Source organism: Stylophora pistillata, chromosome 1 (assembly GCF_964205215.1).
Source record: "Stylophora pistillata chromosome 1, jaStyPist1.2, whole genome shotgun sequence".
Classification (NCBI taxonomy): Eukaryota; Metazoa; Cnidaria; class Anthozoa; order Scleractinia; family Pocilloporidae; genus Stylophora; species Stylophora pistillata.
This window is the reverse complement of record NC_142519.1, coordinates 29303024-29323154: the sequence shown is the minus strand read 5'-3', so window position 1 is coordinate 29323154 and position 20131 is coordinate 29303024. Positions and strand designations below refer to the sequence as shown.

At 36.0% G+C, this 20131-nt stretch overlaps 2 protein-coding genes across 4 annotated transcripts; one reads left to right on the top strand and one right to left on the bottom strand.

Annotated features, from left to right (window-relative positions):
• Positions 1-1211: 1211 nt before the first annotated feature.
• Positions 1212-13085, bottom strand: LOC111331994 (alpha-1,6-mannosyl-glycoprotein 2-beta-N-acetylglucosaminyltransferase). Of its 2 annotated transcripts, XR_002694970.2 has the most exons (9): positions 12201-13085; positions 10042-10139; positions 6807-6906; positions 5892-6022; positions 5129-5213; positions 4445-4534; positions 3923-4050; positions 3311-3576; positions 1212-2477 (listed from the first exon to the last, which is right to left on the bottom strand). XR_002694970.2 is itself a non-coding variant. In XM_022937244.2 (8 exons), the coding sequence occupies exons 1-8, from the start codon at positions 12789-12791 to the stop codon at positions 3366-3368; spliced, it is 1434 nt and encodes a 477-aa protein (XP_022792979.1). In that variant the 5' UTR covers positions 12792-13084; the 3' UTR covers positions 1212-3365. The 2 variants fall into 2 exon arrangements, 1 of the variants encoding a protein (XP_022792979.1); XM_022937244.2 differs by having other exon boundaries at positions 1212-3576; positions 12201-13084.
• A 61-nt stretch (positions 13086-13146) lies between these two features.
• On the top strand, positions 13147-20041 carry LOC111331997 (ubiquitin-like domain-containing CTD phosphatase 1). Of its 2 annotated transcripts, none has more exons than XM_022937248.2 (10): positions 13147-13345; positions 13589-13680; positions 14013-14104; positions 15892-16007; positions 16279-16377; positions 16908-16945; positions 17360-17458; positions 18120-18233; positions 18483-18610; positions 19271-20041. In XM_022937248.2, exons 1-10 carry the CDS (start codon positions 13180-13182, stop codon positions 19281-19283), a joined length of 957 nt encoding a protein of 318 aa, XP_022792983.1. In that variant the 5' UTR covers positions 13147-13179; the 3' UTR covers positions 19284-20041. The 2 variants fall into 2 exon arrangements, with proteins under 2 accessions (XP_022792983.1, XP_088609015.1); XM_088752889.1 differs by having other exon boundaries at positions 13147-13405.
• The last annotated feature ends 90 nt before the right edge of the window (positions 20042-20131 follow it).

Genomic DNA, 20131 nt, shown 5'->3' with positions numbered 1-20131 from the left:
TTTTAAGAGGTAAATGAACTTACATGGACTTCGGAACTGTGTCTTTGATGTGCAAGATCTTCGAGCGACAGGAGATTGGGACGTAGGGCTGTTGTAACCAAGATCCGACCCAACCATAAGCGCTTTTAAAAGACATTTGACGATTTGCTTTCCCTTACTCCTTAATCCGCGAGAGTCGAGTGAGAGAGCAAACAAACTGCCAGAGCAGTAGTCTAAGAAAGTTTAGGCTAAAACGTTTTTAGGACATTTTCTTCTTTGGTTATGAGCAAAAAGTTTATTATAGATGTTATGGAGAGCGCCCATATTTTTCTAGAGTGCGTTGCGTTACGTAATTATTAAAAATAGAACGAAGAAGTTTCTAGAACATTTAGTCATGATGACTAAGCGAGAACTTTAAGGAGAACCTTCTAGAACCGTGACTCAGCATATTTTTGTTATGATGTAATCATAGTGTAATGTTTCTAAAAATAGCAATATTACAGATCTCTAGAACATTCTAGAACTTTTCTGAAAGATATATAAGGAGTCACGCTAGCTTAAAGAAAAAGGCCTTTTAGTGAGCTATAACTGCTGTTGCGAAGAGCCCAGAGGAGCGAGAGCCGGACAGAGTTGTTTACTGGAATTGAAAGCCGTGTGGAAGGCTACGTGAGAGAAAGAATTACGGACGTCGACAATTTGTTAAAGAATTTCAAGAGAACTGTGAGTTGTGCGGTAGCACACTGAGATTTAAGTGATATTATTTGTAAAGGGCTCTAAGTTATAAGGATACTGATTGTATTAGTATTTATATCGCTCCGTAGCTAAGTGAAAAAGATAGTTATTATACTGGTTGTCGATATCGCTTCGTAGTTATTACGTCAGTCAATAAAGTAGTTGAGTTGTACGAGTTATATCTTTCTGGCGGTTTGGAAAATACCGTAACATAGACCACGAGTAGCCCCTCCTTTCCGACGACGTCTATCGCGCAGGTAAAAAAAAAAAAAAAAAAAAAAAAAACATTAATGAAAAAGAAATCAATTTGTTTGTGCGCTGCTCGGAACTATGGGAGTGAGGCGCACTAACATCAAATTTTCTTTAACTAATTTTATTTTTCACCCACGCGACGGCCTTCGCCGAAGAGAAGAGACTGGCTACTCGTAGTCTAATTTTTAAAGTACTTATATTTCTTTTCTTTTGCCAACCATGCACCAAACACACGAAAAACTGGTTGTAAACAATTTATTAAGGTCAACTCAATCTTTTGGTTTATTTTATGTTTCAAACGTGAACATCATTTCACTTACGATACAAATTTGTTCTCCCGTGCTACAAATAACTACAATAAATAACATTAATTTAAATTAACACCCCTTACTTTGTAGAGAAGATACTCACTGCCCAATTTGACTCCATCACAGCACCATTCCAGAAGTCAAATGAAAAAGTTTAAAAAAAAAAAAAAAAAAAACTGTAGGAACCAACTGCGTTGTGATGGACGAATCAGGACTCACTTTCCACATCCAAATAAAAACATTTTTATAGAGCATTAAATCCTGAAAGTTAAACTGAATTATTGTATTGCAAATTAACGTGAACATTAAGTAGTTGCCAGAGGAAAGTTGAAGTTCTTAACCCTTAAACTCCCAGAAGTGATTAACAGGTAACTTCTCCTTATAATATCCATACAATATATAGCAAACAGGTAATGAGAAAACTTAGTTCTTATTAACCGATTGAGAGGTCTGTATGGGAGAATCTTGAACGAGGTCGCCAATAGACCGAACGCAGTGAGGTCTGTACCTGCGACTGAGGTCAAGATTCTCCCATACAGACCGATCTAGCTCGGTTATCAAGACCGGTCTAAATGCCGGTCTAGATGGGGAAAATCTAGACTGCTTTCAATATTGACTTCAGCCAATCAAATTCGTGAATTCGGTAGTCCCCAGTCCTTTTGAGACAAACTTATCAGGTTATTTTTTTTTTATCTAAATCTAATACCAAATTCTTGTCACTAATTTCCAAGGAAAGTGTGGTTGTTAGAGGGGAGAATTAACAGATCTTAGGATTTATAGGGTCAAAACAGAATAAATTGGGACATGTACATTGTATTGTTAACTGTGGGAGATGGGAAGACCCTCATTCACACCAGCAAATCTGTGCTAAATTTCAAGTTGACAATGTAAAACAAAACAGCTTTAACATATTAAAGCTTTGGTGTGAATGGGATACAAGTCTATGACACTACACATTTTTAAGCCCTGACTAAACAAATAACTCGTGACACATTGTTGAGCTATTTTACTTAAATAATTGTGAAGTGACTGCATTCTGATGCCATACGACACCACTTATAACAAGTATTACTGTTTTCTTAATTGCCACAGCAGATTTCCCTTTTTGAAAGAGAACATGTGGGGCAAAGCTATAACCAAACTTGAAAACAGTTGCACTTTTTGATTGCACCTTTTTGGAAGAGAGAATTGGAGATGAAGTAAAACCTGGAAAAAAGACCAAAACTGAAGCTTATGCACATTAAACTCAACAAATCCTAGAATTGTAGGTTTTATGTTTGATACTTCACATGTATGTACATGTCTTGTTAAAAACAAGTACTATGAAATTCGTTCCGATGTAATCATGGTTTGAAAATTTAGTAAGGAATTCCACAGTTGATTCAAACCCAAAAACTCAACACTTCACCTTAAAAGTTGCACAGGCTGAGATAACTGCAGACCTGTTATGTAACTTCTATATTGTTTTGGGGAGGGAGATGGGATAGCTCAGTGATTACCAGTGGTGCCCAGGATCCTTGGGCCAGATTGGACTATCAGCTGGAACATGTGCTTTGCCAATGAATAGGACACTTACAAGTAACTCTTGCAGTGTGTCTTCAACAAAAAATTATAAAGAGGTAGAGGCAAACTGTTAGCAAAGCCTGAGGGGGGTGGGGTGGGGCCAAATAAACTGTGATAAGTTCCTTCTGGACCAGGCTTCTGACTCCTAAACTGACCATATATTTGCTGCATGGTTTGTAAAAGTTAATTTGTATTAAATACACTGTTTACAAAGAGTACTTACATTTAAAAAAATAGTTCTAGCTTAAGAGTTCAAGAATGATTGGAAAGGGGTGGATCAAAAACTAATACCAAACACTACAGCAGAACTGGAACATCATCCATTCGTACAAAAATACCATCAACTCGTTATCTGCTTGACTCAAGTTTTTTCATTTTAATTTAGGATCTGTACATCTTTAGCACTGCTTTTGATCCATGGAATGGAAGATTAGAAGTCAGTCGTTAAGCTTTTATACAGGGCAATTTAAATCTACCTCTTTTCTAAGGTATGATTTCATGTTACCCACGAAGAACTTCCTTTGCTGTGCATCACCTCTTTTGCATCAACTGGAAACACAGTGTATGATCCCTTGTATCCGCCCATCCCCCGTTAGGACTAAATTTAGAACCTATATTGTTGTCACCCGGCTGTATGTTCACCGAGGGTGGAAAAAGGCTGTTTGTGTTCTTCTCTATGATGGTTTGGAACCTCTGCACAGTAGCTTCAATCTTGCAATCAGCTTTCTTGTGATGAAGACCACTGCAATAACAAACATTATTATCCAACTGGATAAAGCAGAGTACAAATAATGCACAAATATTATCTTGTACAGTTGATTATTTTGTACTGTAAAAAACCTGTTTAACAAGGAAGTGTGGGGCAGCTAGAGGGAAGAATTAACAACCAGAACTTGGGAGTTAAAGGGTAAAAAAACCAACAAATGAATGAACAAATAGGAGAGAGTAAGACAGTCAAATAACACACATATCCAGGAGTAAAAGCATTTTCATGAACAAGGTTCGCACATACACTTCCATATGTACGATACAGCTAGTAACTAAAGTACACTGAAAGAATAATTTTTTTATCTTAAAATAAACTTTACCATTCTCCTAGGTGAAAAACTCTTGGACCCTTGAGAATGAGCGACTTGAGTGGCTGTGGCAAGCAGGACACACTTATCTTCATCAAAGACCAGTCCCAATTGTATTCATCATAGCTCTTGCAAAAAACCTATCAAAATTAATGAATAATTATTTTTTTTTTATCAAATCATGTGTTACAACATTCTCACAAAGAGAATTCTACATCAACAAAAAATACGCAATGACCAATATGCAAAGGAAGTAGAGCTGTAGATTTGGATGTACATGTAGATGTATGTATGCTCAGGCATATAGCAAAGTAAGGTTTTAAAATTCTCTACGGCACACAGCCAAATTCTCAGCAGTCACCCTTAACCTAAGTCCCACTCGGTGGGGAAACAGGTCCCACTACTGAGCCTTCTAAACAACTCAGAGTTGCATTATGGGAAGGAGTTTTGATCCTCTTGGCTTACTATTGCAGCAAATGTATAAAATGTGCATTTGGCAGGTTTGCCTTCTTGTTGATGATTATTCCTACCCACCTCACTACATTCTTTTATTTTATTCCAAGTCATTCTATCAAATGCCATCCCCATGTTGTGTTCATGTGATCTCCAAACTGAAAGGGCTGCCTGGATGAGGTAAAGTTGTTTAAGATTTAACATTTGGCATCTAATGCACACCCTTGAAACTTAACAAGATTATTTAACTCTTTAACTCCCAGACATGGTAAGCAAGTAACTTCTTCCCTTAATATCCATACATTATCTGGAAAATTAAATAGGTAATGAGAAAACTCCCACTTATAAATATTATTGTAGAAGTTGTTATCTTGACTTCAAACAAGTTCTCACAAAAAATTTAAAAGAAAATGTGCACACGCTGGAGGGGAGAATCAACAATCAGATCTTTGGAGTTAAAAGGGGTAGAAGGCGTTAATTTCCCACGCACGAGATTACTGTGTGATGGATGTCCTTCCCGGGGTGGGATGGTGGGTACAAAAGGGTTAGGTGTCAATTGGGACGAAAGTTCTGTTCTTTTCTCTTGCCACTCCTGTGGCGAATGGATTAAACTAAACTAAACTAAAGGGTTAAATTTATCTTAATGTGTCAACTATTTTGTTCCTTATTGTAGCTTACCCAGTGATGTTACAATGCATTAAAAGGTACACAAATGAACATCCAGTTTGTCTGTGCACAATGAAGACTAAAAATGCAGCACCTTACCATGTCTTTAGCACCATTCAGTTCATAATTATCCACAACTTTGTATGTACCCAAGGTTATCAAATCACAGTCCTCCTTACAACCACTGTCACAATAATCAAGTAATACACAAAAATTAGAGAAATGTTATCCAACAACCTTTTCAGCAGGTTTAATAATAATTACTTGACAAGTACATACAGTTTCTAACATGTTATTTTGAGGGTTTGAAATGTCCCTTTGCAAGGAATGTAACTCCTGACAGTCTCCTATCCCATATTTTGCTTGACATGTGCTAATTGTAGCTGTCACAAAACACCCACATGTAACTGTGAATGCATTATTTACATTATTTTAAATGTTCAAAAACTATAAATAGCTACTGGTGTTTCCCACACTGTAGGTAAGTTGGTTACTTTTTGTTTGCACTCTTTACAGACCTGTTGTAGTATTTTCCTTTCCCATGATTGGCTGTTGTGACGACTTTGGTTCTGGTTTTACAATGCTCTCTTTATTAGACATTTAAATTAAGTGATACATTATATTGTTTTACAAAGAGGACCTGAACAAGTACATCACATGTTCTTGTTCAGATGTAAAATTTTCATACAATGTAACTCACTAATTATTACCTTTGAGACAATTTAAGTAAATACAGGTTACACAGAATAGGCTGGAGTATTTAAAAAAACAAATATCTTTAGTTACTGGCTTATACCCCACTTAATACATGGTGACCACCCAAAATGGTGCTGCATAATACAGGTTCAACTGTGGTACTAACCTCATTTTGCCATTATACACCAATTTTAACATGTGGTAGAAGTCTGGACTAACATAATAATCTTCTTCAAGGAATAATATTGGGCCTGCAAAGTCTTTTGTAGCATTCAGCAAGTCAAATACTGTGTTTGCCTTTAAAAAAATCAAAATCTAGGTTTACAAATTAATCTAAGTATAATTAAAAAATATAAATAAATAAAACAGGTCAAGATGATCTTTAAAACTGAAAATAATTGTAAAGCATTTGCTGTGGTTCTGCACTTGGCTGCTACCACTACAATTGCACTAAAACAATAAAAAAAAAAAAACAAAACAAAACAAAAAAAAAAAGAAACAGGCATCTTCCTTTAAAGAAAGAAGAAACTCCTTGGCTGCACTGAGTAATGCAGAATGTGGTTAGGGACTGGATCACTTATCATGAGATGAGCAAATTACACTGCTAAGACTTCTACTTTAAAAGTAACTAGACACCAATACATGTAGGTGCAATCTGCAAACTGGGGCTTAACATGAATAATGCTTAAGCAAAGAAAGGTTTAAAATTCACACCTGGTCAATGAGAAGAACCCAAAAGCAACTCATTTCCAAACAGTGTCTTGCCAAGTTGACACTACCAATTGCACTTCAGAAAAGGAAACAAAACTATATTTTTCACATACAGGGTCTACATGTCACCACTGTGAAACTTGCTTAGGTGGTTTTATCGATATTTTTCTCCCAGCATCTCATAACTGATTGTTTGAAAGACAGAGTATACTGTACTTTGGTTAAACCACTATCAAGAGGATCAAGTATTTTGTAAAATCACTCTTATCTCTTGAGTAGAAATTTATGTACCTTGAGAACTTAACCACCCTTTCAAGCAACTGGAGCAAGGTGAAAGGAGGGTAAATAGCCTGTGATTCAGTAAACTCACCTTCCACCACCAGTGATGTTTTATCATGGTAAATGGTGCTTGTCTGTAATGACCATACATGTCTGGTGTCTCTGCATTGATACAGCCCATTTCTCTGGCTCTAAATTTTATGTTTGAAAACAAAAGTAAAAATACACTTCTCATTAGAACACATAATTTCAGACTCTGAGTACCGTAATGATTTGATTTAGTGCCCTCCTTCCAATTAAAGCGCCCCCTTCCGAATAAGCGCCCCCCCTCGAATGTGTTTTTATTAATAAGCGCCCCTATTCCAATGAACGCCCTCATTCTAATAAGTGCCCCTGTTCTAATATTACAGCGCCTTCAGAATACATATCAAATGTGGTTCATCTTCTTTTAATAGCCGACACACCGTATGTAATAATGCATTACAAAAACTGTGGTCTTCGTCTGAGTTTCTCAACTGTTATGTCCACGTGAGTGCATAATTCCTTCAAACGAATAATCACTTCTTCAAATTTTGTGGCGATTGCTCTGCTGGTTGTTCTCGCTAGGAACACTCCAGGGACAACAAGTCCGTTTTCCAGTCTTCTTGATCCAGTCACTTTGACCTGTACTTTATTCTCATGGCGGGCTTTGAGAAATGTGAATATAAGGAAGGAAAGTTCCATCGGCACAGGCCCAACAAGTTTGTTATCAGCTTCAAGGTAAGTCCCAACTGCGTATTCATCGTGTTCTTTAGCTTCCTTATGGTCATCAATCCTGCATGCCAGAGATTCTCCTATGATTGGAGACCACACCACTTTGTAAACATGATGACCTCGTATAACAGACGAAAATTCCACTTCATAAACAAACATCAAATTCCAAATCAAGTGATAGTCAGGAGCAGGGATGGTGCAGTTGTGAGAGCACTCGCCTCCCACCACTGTGGCCTGGGTTTGATTCCCGGACCTGGCGTCTCATGTGGGTTGAGTTTGTTGTTGGTTCTCGTCCTTGCTCCGAGGGTTTTTCTCCGGGTCCTCCAGTTTTCCTCCCTCCGCAAAAACCAACATTCCAAATTCCAATTTGATCTGGAAGAGTGGACAAGAATAGCCACCCAGTGGATGTCCATTGTTAAATCATTTGTTTATTTATTTATTTATTTATAGTCAGAACGAGCCATAATCGTAGATATTTACCACTGGTAATTTCGGCGCGTAGCTGCTTTCCCGCTTCTTCCTCATAATTTATGTCATTTGCATTGTTCTTACATTTGATGAATCATTAACAGCTTCAAGCAGTCACGTTCACTTGCAATCCTAAACCTATTCTTACACGTACCGTGATCACTTTGGTGTAAAGTGATCACTTACCGTGATCACTTTACACCAGCTGTGTACAGTGATCACTTTATGTAAAAACATGGAGGTTGATACTTCTCAGTCTCATGCTGGCAAAAAGGTAAATTCTTATTCAACAGAATTTAAACTAGAAGCCGTACGGTTTGCCTTGGAATGCAATAGTAACTATCAAGCAGCGAAGAAGTTCAACTTGGACCGGAAGGGAATATGAGAGTGGCAAGCAAACCAGAGTAAATTAGAATCTGCTAGTTGCATGCAAAAGTGACTCGCCGGGGTGGGAAGAAAGCCTTTTGATCTGGATATTGAAGAAGTGTTTTTGGAATGGGTCTACGAACGACACTCTAATGGTTTTCGTGTATCAAGGAAAATGATCAGAAGCAAAGCAAGGTTTCTCTATGAGGAGAAATGCAAGGAAATGGAACTTCCTCCAACATTCACGGCAAGCATTGGGTGGGTGCAGAAGTTCATGACCAGACATGGGTTATGCATACGGTGCAAGACAACGGAATCCCAAAAAACTAATTGACAAACTGATCGCATATGTGTTACAAGCAAGATGGCTATGTGTAAAGGTCTCTTACAGTGACAGTGACATTATAGCAATGGACAAAACAGCTGTTTGGCAAGACATGCTTTCCAATACAACTGTTGATTCCATTGGCCACAACACCATAGCCATGAAAACAACTGGTCACGAGAAGACAAAGGTTTCAGTTTGCTTAACAGCAAAAGCAGATGGAACAAAATTGAAGCATTTTATCGTCTTTCCCGGTGCTAAGAGAGAAACCAAATTACTCAATGAAGAATTTAAGACTAAATGTGTTGTAGCATCATCTTCTAATGGGTAGATGAATGAAGAACTGACCCTTGACTGGGTAAGAAGTGTTCTGGGGAAGTTTTCATTTACCCGACGAATCTTGGTGTGGGATTCGTTCAAGTGCCGCGTGATGGAAAAAGTCAAACAAGAGCTGTGCACGTCAAAGATAGATCCTTTAATCGTCCCAGGGGGTTGTACGAAATACATTCAAGTGCCCGACGTGGTTTGGAATAAGCCTTTTAAAACAATTATCACTGAGAAATATGATGAATGCAGGATGGCTGGTGAAGCCCACTCTTTCACTGCAGTGGGAAACATGCGTGCTCCAGCCCGGAGAGAGATAGTTAAGTAGATCCTTGCGGCATGGGATGGCTTGGACAAAACAATGATTATCAATTCATTCAAGAGCTGCGCACTAACCGTTGTAGTGGATGGATCAGAGGACGGACACATTCACTGCTTCAAGGAAAATCAGCCCTGCTGTGCAGGTCTAGAACGGCTCAAGGTTGTTCAACAAGCCATGAGCAATTCACGTGACAAGGATCCTTTCGACGGGATCATAGAATTTGATGTTGAGGATGCTGCACCAGATAGCTTGATAATTGATGCAAGAGACACTGAAGTCATCGACATCGAATAGATAAACTCACGAACATTCAACGTACCGTACATGTTTACTTGTAACAGCTACAGTATATTAAATGAAGAATTCTTTTCAAAGTAACTGAACTTTCAACAATTTGTTACTGTTACAGTTTCTGTTATTGTTAGTTATTTTAATATTTATTAAAGTCATGCTTTAACCATTTGGTTGTTTCTCAAAAACTTAAATAAGCGCCCTGTCCCAAATAAGTGCCCTCCCTTGAGGTACCAAGAGTAAATAAGCACCCCGGGCACTAAATTGAATCATTACGGTACTTTAATTGTATACAAGTGCGCACTTTTTATTACATGCAAGTAGTGTAGCTGCACAATGTACACAATGGGAACTGCACGCCTGTCAATCATCAGTTATAGTGAGTGTAACAAGTCCCAAGTCCAGTGAAAGAGTTGTTAATTTTTCTGGTGGCATCTGAAAAGTTTAAGATACAAAAAACAGCTTTGAGTTACTCACTTCTCTCGGCTGATATCTCTTGGGCAGTCCTGAGGATCAGTTCCAGGAAACTCATTTGGATAAAGCTGATATGAAAATGGGAAAAAGATTTGCATGACCTGTAAAAAAATAAAAATAAATATACAGAGAAAAACTCATTCATACTACATGCTGGGAAATAAATACCAACAAATAAACTAAATTAAAATCCTTCCAGATGGCTCTTAAACATAAACTAATCTTGAGATCTTTGGAACACTTCTCTAAAAACATTCTGCTACTGAACTCTATATCTATATATACAGTGATTAATAATTATGAACAAGATTATTCAATAAAGAGTGTCCCCAGGTCACATATATTATGCAACAACAACAAAAGTAATGCTAAATATTTTCTTTTCTCATATATTGTAATTAGTTTTCTATTGTGAACATCATATTAATTCTTTTGAAATTTGTAAATAATTAGATGTATACTTTGAAATTGTAAATAATTGCTTTATTAATAAAATGAAGGAGCTAAAAAAACAAAAACAAAAAGTTATTAGATAATTGTCTCTGTTATTACAAGTTCTTGAATACCTTCTGAGTTTTTTAATAATTGAAGTCTTTTCAACACTTTACTGAGTAAGTTGTTAGCAATCTGGATTCATAACAGTGATAGTTTGAACCTATTTAAGTGATGTTTGATTGTATTGTACGTTTGACTGGGTAAGGATACATTGTTGTTGCTATCATGGTTGTTTTCAGTTTTACAACTAATGATACATGTACAGAGTAACTTAGCTCTTGTTTTTCAAATGCCAGTTACTGTCACCAACAGAAACTCCTCTCTGAACAACTCTCAGTCAGACAAACTTACTAACCTTTGGAATCTGACAGTGTTTTTTGGCAAACTTATGGTCACAAAAAGGAAACAGGGCTGATTTCATAGTGAAAGGGTTGACAAGTTCTTGGGTACCCAAGAACTCACTAGTAATTTTCCTTACTGCCTGTCTTACAAATTTTAGGATATTGTTTTGGAGAATTTGGTACTGGATCCACTTATAATCCCTTAACCGACATTTTCTTTATTCTTGTTACTTGTCTGCATGATGTTGTATCTACATTGTAGGAATTCTGATCACTCATGGGAGTCTAAAGGGTTAAACTAGTAACAAAAGAAAAATAATCAGTCCTAGCTTGTATCAGGCTCTCAGTCAAAACAAGCACACAAAAAAATGACAGGATGTGCTGTTGGTCACACAAGCTCAACCACTGTTTTTCCCTAATTGCCAGATTCTTTGCCCATCTCCACTAACACAGAACAGGTTAACTAATGTTTCTAAATTCTGAGCCATATGACTTAATTAAGTCTCTTGCGTTCTGTCTAACAGATTCATTCAGTACTTGGTTTCATACATAGTTTGCAAAGTAATTTTAACAATGATCAAAATTGTGTGACAAGCCCCCTGAGGTTTAAAGAAACCTTGCTACACAGTGAGGACAGCCTCTACAAAGTATATTGTAAGTATTATAAGCACAGTAATGATCTCTTCCATTTACAATGTATTCTCTAGCGTTCGGGTATATGTTTCCAGCTGCTTTTGTTTTTGCAAACAATACTCGACATAAATTGACACGCGGCGTCACTAAGTGGATGCATGAATAATTGATTCTTGGAGGAAAATTTACATTAGGAAGATTGCGATTTTTTCACGTTCTACTTTTCGTGAACGCTGTTGTAATAATTAGATTCCCGTTAAATAACGCTCCAAACTGAATGTTAAGGTCCTAGAATTTCTATGAAAGCCACAAATTTCCTCTTAACAGTGATCGACCCAGTATTAAAAAAACCCACGGGGGACTGAAATAAATCAACACGACTATTCCATTAGGGAAATTTAAGGGCAAGCCATTTTTGAGCGATGTCATGCATATAGCACAAAATACAGGAAGACTTTCAGATTTCTACCGGTATTATTTTCGAGCATGTCATAGGCGTAAATCTATCCCCACACTAACAAATCGTTAAACTTAATGCGAAACAAGTTATGGTAAACTTGTCTAAAGTCGACATTTGCTTGCCAAAGCTCTTTCTTTCTGTAATCAATTCCAAGCTGTTATATTACCTAATCGAATTGAAATGACAGCCAACGTTAACTATGGATGAACTTCACAGTAAAAGAAGGCACTTACTCTACAAAAGTCGATGGATTCCACCAATTTGTTCATTTCCACGGAGTAGTAGTCATGACTCACGATAACCAAGGCATCTCCGATTCCTCTCGAGCGCCTCAGAGAAGTTAGTAAATGAGAAAAATAATCAATTCTATCGTGCACTTGAATAATGATCACAATTGAACCTGGAGACAAAGTCGTGCCGAATTTGTCGCCATTTCTGATGAACTGCGCTTCATTCAAAGTCCTTACGAAATGTCTAAGTTTCAGAATCTCAGGTTCAACGCTTTTGTTTAGAGAAGAATTAAGAGTTGGTCGTTTTGTTGTAACACGTAAGCTCTCTTGCGGGATATTGATGTTTATATTTTCATTCCTTCCTTCAGTTTTGATAGCGTTTTCGATTGATTTTGTCACAAGTGGATTATTCTGCGGCCGATTTAGATAAAAACCATTATTGTAAGGTGGAGAGTCCATATTGCCAGACGGATCGAAAGCAATGATCTCGTGTAGCGTCAACACCGCAATGACTGCTCCAATTCCCACCATAACCAAAATAAACAGCTTTGTACTAAAGAGACGTATAGTCGTCCCTCTATATTTGAAAATCATGGCTTCAACGTTCAAACAGGAAAATACCACACTGACACCTTGCTGTAGCCAGGAATGACATTGAAAGATTTGTTCGGACCCATAATGGCGGACAAGAAGCCGGCGTTCGTGATAATGAGGGCTAAGACTTGCATGTCAATCCTTTGAAAATGGTCTTTCTTGCTAACAAACCCTGTCTTGAATCCTTAGTAGCAAATGTGTCCCTAAAGTAACGATTTCTAAGAGTCATCTAAACATTTTTCGGGGCGTGATTTCGACTGTCATTATCAACGACTTCCACTGCTGAAGATACAGCTTCCGTTTCCCGTGTTTGCGCGCGTGTAAGTCATTGCTAAGCACCACACTGGTTTCCACTCTCACTCGGTCTACACACGCTGCACGAAACAACATGGCAGTTTGCAATGAAGTTTGTCTTACTATAAAATGGAGTGGAAAGGAATATTCCATAGACAAATTATTACCAACAGACACGGTGGGGTATCTGAAAGAAGTGATAAAGGAAAAAACTGGAGTCTTACCCGAAAGACAGAAACTGTTAGGTTTGAAATATAAAGGTAAAAAAAAAGTTAGTCGCTATGGGCAGTCAAATGCAGACCAAGTGGGAATTGAAACCTGTAAGTTATGATGGACAGAAAGGATTTTTAATCGAGCTGATGTCCTCAAATGGGATGCAGCTTTCCCATGAACCGTAAATCCTGGAATTACGGGTATAGCTCGTTCTGGGTTAAGGGGCGCCTATTTATTGATTATTAATTTGTCAGCGAACAAACTGTTTTTTGGTGAATTTATCATTTCAGGTAAAACTCCCGATGATGATGTGCGCCTGAGCACCTTAAATTTGAAGTCTAACACAAAGATTATGATGATGGGAACAAGGGAGGAAAACTTAGTATGGCTTCTTAATTTTTTAGTTGTAATGAAGAGTTAGGATAATCTAAGTTTTCAGCAGATTGAAAACAGAAGATACTGTACTGTAAATATAGTCTGTGCATGGTGCTCTATGTTGATAGAAAAAACACTAGTAGTATGTAAATGTTGTAGTTAAATTTTATACTTGGTTCAAATTTTATTTTCCTTTGTTCTCAGTCATGCTGATGTATGATAATGAGTTTGAAACAAAGGAAAATAAAATTTGAACCAAGGGTAAAATTGAAATACAAAATAAATACTGGGTATATCAGAGTTTTTTTGCAAGCATATTTCTTTTATTTTAACTCTCAGGCTGAAGTGATCTCTCCTTCAGAGGAGTTATTAAACAATCAAGTGATAAATGACTTTGACATAGAGGAAGAAGAGATTCAAATAGAAAACAGGTACACATACCTTTTTTTGAGGACTTCTTTTGATATTCTAGAAATAATTGGCGTCTTCAGGGTTCCTGCACTCCTTGAAAGTCCTTGAAGGTCCTTGAATCTAATTTTTTGTTTTCAAGGACTTGAAAACCCTTTAGTTTAGACTCGGGTCCTCGAAGATAAGTGCACAAATCACGAAATTGAGTTTTTCTTTCAAATCCTGCATCTGATTATGATGTTTGACACATGATTTTTGTAAATTTTGTACCTGATTGGTACATTGAAAATAACCTTGGTTACCTAGCTCGCAATCTCTCTGATGTATATGCTTGAAGTCATGCTTGTTGGACTTTTAGGCCATTCCTATTTGATGTGAAAGGTCCTCGAATTTGAGAGTCACAGCCCTTGAAAATGACCTAAAAAGTCCTTGAAAGTCCTTGAATTGGGTTCCTCAAAAACTGTAAGAACCCTGTGTCTTGCAAGTACTTGTTAACAATCATATCGTTGAATAGTATATTTCCTTGAATAAGCACCTGCACACTTATTAAAAGTTTTGGCTGAAGTAAAGGTTGCTTATTGAAAGGAGTTGTCTTATAGAGGGTGGCACTTGTTAAGAAACTGTTCTCCTGCTGTATTTGAAGCTTATTTAACAAATTGACAGTGGTTTAACATGGTCTGTACTCTTATTGACAATGATATTTGTTATTATTAAAAACTGGATCATTGGATAATGCAATTCAAGACTTTTTATTGGCTTAGCCGTTATGTTATATCAGCCAATATACCATAATCTAATATCTGTACAGCGGAACATGCGGTCTCTTCTCACGAAATAAAGTCGAGAAGATTTGTCTAATATCTTGGGGGCGTTTTTTTAATAAAACAATTATTCCACTCGCGCTTGTTGGATGTGAGATTGATAGATAGCCAACTTGGTGCTATGCGCCTCGTTGGCTATCTATCCTCTCATATCCAACGCGCGCTCATGGAATAATTGTTAATTATAGTGGACTCATGACGGGCAGTGGAGTCAAGTGAGTCTGCAACAAATTTTGACCTCTGTGATGATGAATATTGTTGTCAGTAAGAGTACAAATCACACTAGGCTACTATCGGTTTGTTTTTTAGCACAATATCTACATCAAAATTTCCAAGTAACTTATGCTTGACAAGACTGATAAAGCTATTGCTTGACATGTTGATGTGAGTAAATGTTGTCTGTACTGACTTATCGACAATGGCAAATTGGCCAGTCAGATTGGGAAATGACTGTCAATTGTTGTAAAAAATTAAAGAGACGACGGAAACAGGTTTTTCTTGCATCTCTACTATTACAGAAAGTGATGGAGAGGGGCACTGCACTAGTCTAACATTTTGGCCCAGGGAGTGGGTACTTATTTGGGGAAGGGTGCTTATTAGAGCATGGGCACTTCATATACAAATTCTATAAATTTATTTTTATTCTCTTTAATTTCTCCAATGGTGTGAATTGTACACCAAAATTATGCAATGAAAAATATAAGTTACTGTGCTTGTTCAAGAGCAAAAGACTCCATCTTATCCGTTTACCTTGTCTTTTAATTGGCCTGATATAGGATGCACAGTGCAATACTGAGGAATTACCTCAAAGAGGCTTATAAACTCTTTCATTCCTCAGAGCTTCATACTGTAGTCCATGGTTTATTGCAAAAGTTTTAAAGATAACAATTGGTGGGATTTAAGCTTGTGTAAAAAAGCAGATAAAAATAACAGTTTTTAGCTTTTAAATAAATATTATTCTAGGTAACCATCATGTTATATCTTTCCAGAGACGAGAACCTTGCAAAAATAGATAAAAGGATATCAGATTATAAAGTGGAAATACGCAATCCACCAAGAGCTGGAAAGAAGCTGCTAGTTCTTGATGTTGATTACACGATATTTGGTGTGTGAATCAGTATTAACTCAGTTTAAACAATAGCTCCACATTCCATTCTTGTCTCTCAATTAGCACATGGGTTGTGGTTGATCAATCAAAAGTTTGTTTGAATTAGAATCCTCCCCCTCCATTTGAAATCAGAATTCTAATAGATATCTTGCTAACCTTGTTTTTTTTTTTTGCTCTGATTTATGGCCTGCATGCTTTGTCTATAACTTACAGTATGAACTGCAGTTAATGAGAGGTATTGAGGAGGGCAATGTGAATTTAATTTCAGATCACAGATCAGTTGCAGAGACAGGTGTGGAACTTATGAGACCATATCTCCATGATTTCCTCACTGCTGCCTATGAGCATTATGACATCGCTATATGGTGTAAGTGTCTGAATAACCTGATGTTCCTAAATTTTAAAGAAAACATGTAATTGACAAAATCATCAAGAGGGTGAATTTGTTGTGCAAAAAATTTCTGCAGGAGCTTCTAATTCTTGCCAGGGATGTCCCTCTGCAGTTAGATAAAAGTTTGATTTCCTTCTTGAGAGGCCAGTGTTTGATTCTCCAAAGAAGAAATGTCACAAATTATCCAACTATGTCAGTCTGTGATGTAAAAGAAATTAGTGAAAAAATTTCACAATCCAACTATGTCAGTCTGTGATGTAAAAGAAATTAGTGAAAAAATTTCACAATCCAACTATGTCAGTCTGTGATGTAAAAGAAATTAATGAAAAAAAAAAAAGCAAACTGCACTTGCTAAAAGAAATTTTGACTTGAGAAAAAATTTGAATATAATGATATAAACACAAAAGAAGTTGTCTCTTGTAAATACCATGGATAGAGCTTATTTTAGTGTGATAATGAATGAACTACATTGTATATTCTTTATTTCTCTGCCGTTCATGACATAGCTGCCACCAGTATGAAATGGATAGAAGCTAAAATGAAAGTAAGGAAATTATTTGAGTAAGTTGTATTCTGTGGTTTTAATATAATGCTAACATTCTCTAGTTATGGTAACTTCAGTTTTTAATAAACAGTGATTGTGAAGACTATCTATTGCACGACATAAGAAATCATGAATTCTTGATAACTACATCTTATTTATCTTAAATTATATCAAATTATAATGTCAATTATAATAATAATGGTGATAACGATGATAATAATGGTAGTAATTCATTATGATGATAATTCTTGTAATAATAATAATTATTAATGATAACATGTAGTTATAGCAACAACAACAATGATTACAATGATTATGATAATACATGTAAATGTTGAAATCAAAATTAATATTGATGATGATGATGACAATATCAGCTTATGATGATCATTTAATGCCTTGTATTTTCTTCAGGAACTTGGTATTTTAGACAATCCAAATTACAAGATTTCCTTCCTTTTGGACAGTGGAGCAATGATTACTGTTCTGTCAACAAAATATGGTCTTATTGAGGTAAAGTTATTTATTATAAGTTCAACTTTACTTGTACTTTTCTCAACTGCAAGTAAAGGGATATTAATGTGATTCATATCCAACATTATATTTTAATTTGATAACCACGATGCATGCATCTGTGGTATTCTATGTTTCAAAATTATTATCATAGGACCAAAGTGGCCCCATGCCTGATTATATTGAAAAGCATTTTATGTACAAACATACTTGTGCGAGGGCCATACCCCAGGGCATAAGGAGGGGTGATAAAAGTAACATGGCCTATTGAACAGCTTCAGTAAAAGTTAGAGGAAAGAGAGGGAGAGAAGTGATAAGATGCATGTTAACTGAGTTATGGTGAGCTAAATGGGAAAATATTTGGCTCCTGATTATGACATACTGTACAAACCTCAAGCCAAAAATTTCCTGTTTGGCCCTCACACTGAGTAAATAAGTACATTTTCAAGTCTGACTAAAACACAGCTCAGGCCATCAAAATGTTGTGAGATAATTCTGAGCAAGTTCTGATCTTGGATGCCTTATGTCACTCAGGTTTATACTGATTCTGTAATAAGATGTTCTTAGAGGATGGAGTGTAGTGTGGAGTAGGAAATTTTGGTGGCTCTGTTTCACTAAATAAATGCAATCTTTGGAGTAATCAAGACTTGTTTTCATGTAGACTAAGCCACTAGGTGTCATTTGGGGAAAGTTTGAGGAGTACACCAGCAAAAACACTATTATGTTTGATGACCTCAGAAGAAACTTCCTCATGAATCCTCAAAATGGCTTGAAGGTATGACTAAGTATTCTGCAAGGCTTTGCTCTAAGTAATATTATTCTTTCTTTATCACAATAATCACTGAATTGCACCTGTTGACAATTTCCTTCTTATAAATTAGTAATTAGATTAAAAAACAGTGTATGATGTTAAATTTAGGTTACTATCTATTGTTTTCTGCTTGATAACTAGCAAGTTATTTACAAAAACTTTACAGTTGTTCACATGCTGATCCTATTTTCCTTCATGTCATTTTGTTTTAAGATTAGACCCTTTCGAGAAGCCCACAAAAATAGACACAAAGACAAAGAACTTTCAAAATTAACAAAGTACTTGAACAAGATTGCCAAACTGGATGATCTCAGCGATTTAAACCACAAGCATTGGGAGAGGTTTGTATATATTAAAAATATATACAGTACACATATCTCAAGAGTTTTTTAAATTTTTTTTTGAGAGTTTTTAAGAAAGTTATTTGTCTTTTTTTAATAGATTTTTCTAATATTGAAAGTTTATGAAAATTATATTATTTTCTTCCTCTTAGTCTAGCACATACAGATGTATACTAACATTTAGATGGATGTAGAACCAGTAGCTAGTGATTTTGCTTTGTATAATTATATTGAATGATTAATTCCCCCAAAATATGCAATCCTGTAGTAATCTGATGTTTTTTAAGTGCCCAGTGCAGCAACAAACCCTTAAATCTTTTTATTTGAAATGTTTTCTTGCAGTTTTTGAAATCTTAAATCTAATACATCGGTAGTAATATGAAACTAAATTTTAGTTCCATATTACTACTGAATGATTGATTTTCCCTTGTAAGTGACCAGAAATTTGGCAAGATAAGCTAAATAATATAATGCACTGTCTAATGCAGATTTGTACATCAATTACTTCTTTATGTGACCATGCAATTGAAACAAGATAACTTGCATAATGGACACTGAATAAAATAGATGGACTCTTAATGTTTTGAATTACTTGTTTTTTAATTCATACAGTAGATTATTTTCTCTTAATACTGATGAGTGTGATACATTCTTTTTCAGCTACAAGCCATGAAAAGTAATTTACTCTGTTGATTTAAGTGAAACTAATATGAAGATAATGCCAGGAAGTCAGAACAAGCTGAATGAGAGAAAATTTTCTTGATAGCATAACTTTTGTACATAACTTTTATTTTGTATGAATTTTAAAGCTTTAAAAACAATGTTGACTGTGCCCTCAACTTGCATGGTAATTGAACAAATATACATCAGCCATCCTGGGTATCTGGCATTGAAAATACCTCTAGAATGTTAGCTATTAATTTTATGCACACCTTTTTTATAGTCAACCTGAAGTTAAATATAGGTGGTTGTTTACATTTTCATCAGTTTAATGGTGCAAATACTGGTTTCCAGTTTTTTCTTTTTTTTATCAGGTTTCATAAATAATTGAAGCTTACAGTTGAAAGCTCCGTGTTGCTTGTTACTTTTAGGGTATAAATTGTGTCTCTGCACCTTTCTACTCTCTACAAAATAGTAACAGTAACTGTCAATTTATTTTTATTATTTTGTTTTATTTGAGTAAACAGTTCCCCCATAAGCCCTCTGTTTATGGAATAACATGTACCTCTTACAATAAGTGAACACAAAATATCTTAGACAGGCAAATGTTATTCCTTACTCTTGGTTACATCCCAGCCTCTTTCTTGGTAACCCCAAAAAGAGGGGGACCAGAAGTATCAAGTGATACTAGACTAAGTGTACCAACACTAATGTTTTCATCTACTGAAGTATGTGCACAAACCATTTATTAAAATAATGTGATTGAAATAATGTGGAGGCTGTAGGTATGTTCAAGAAGAGTAGCTACACTGATTAATTTAACAATTATTGTGTGGTGACCATAGGGTTAATCTATTCTGA

Coding starts and splice junctions, on each gene's coding strand:
- LOC111331997 (XM_088752889.1), top strand. CDS start 13,180: ATGGCAGTTTGCAATGAAGTTTGTCTTACTATAAAATGGAGTGGAAAG. Junction 13,681..14,012: donor GAACAAGGGAGGAAAACTTA/GTATGGCTTCTT, acceptor TTTAACTCTCAG/GCTGAAGTGATCTCTCCTTC. Junction 16,008..16,278: donor TGTTGATTACACGATATTTG/GTGTGTGAATCA, acceptor ATTTAATTTCAG/ATCACAGATCAGTTGCAGAG.
- LOC111331994 (XM_022937244.2), bottom strand. CDS start 12,791: ATGATTTTCAAATATAGAGGGACGACTATACGTCTCTTTAGTACAAAG. Junction 6,907..10,041: donor AGAGATATCAGCCGAGAGAA/GTGAGTAACTCA, acceptor CATAAAATTTAG/AGCCAGAGAAATGGGCTGTA. Junction 6,023..6,806: donor AACATCACTGGTGGTGGAAG/GTGAGTTTACTG, acceptor ATTTTTTTAAAG/GCAAACACAGTATTTGACTT.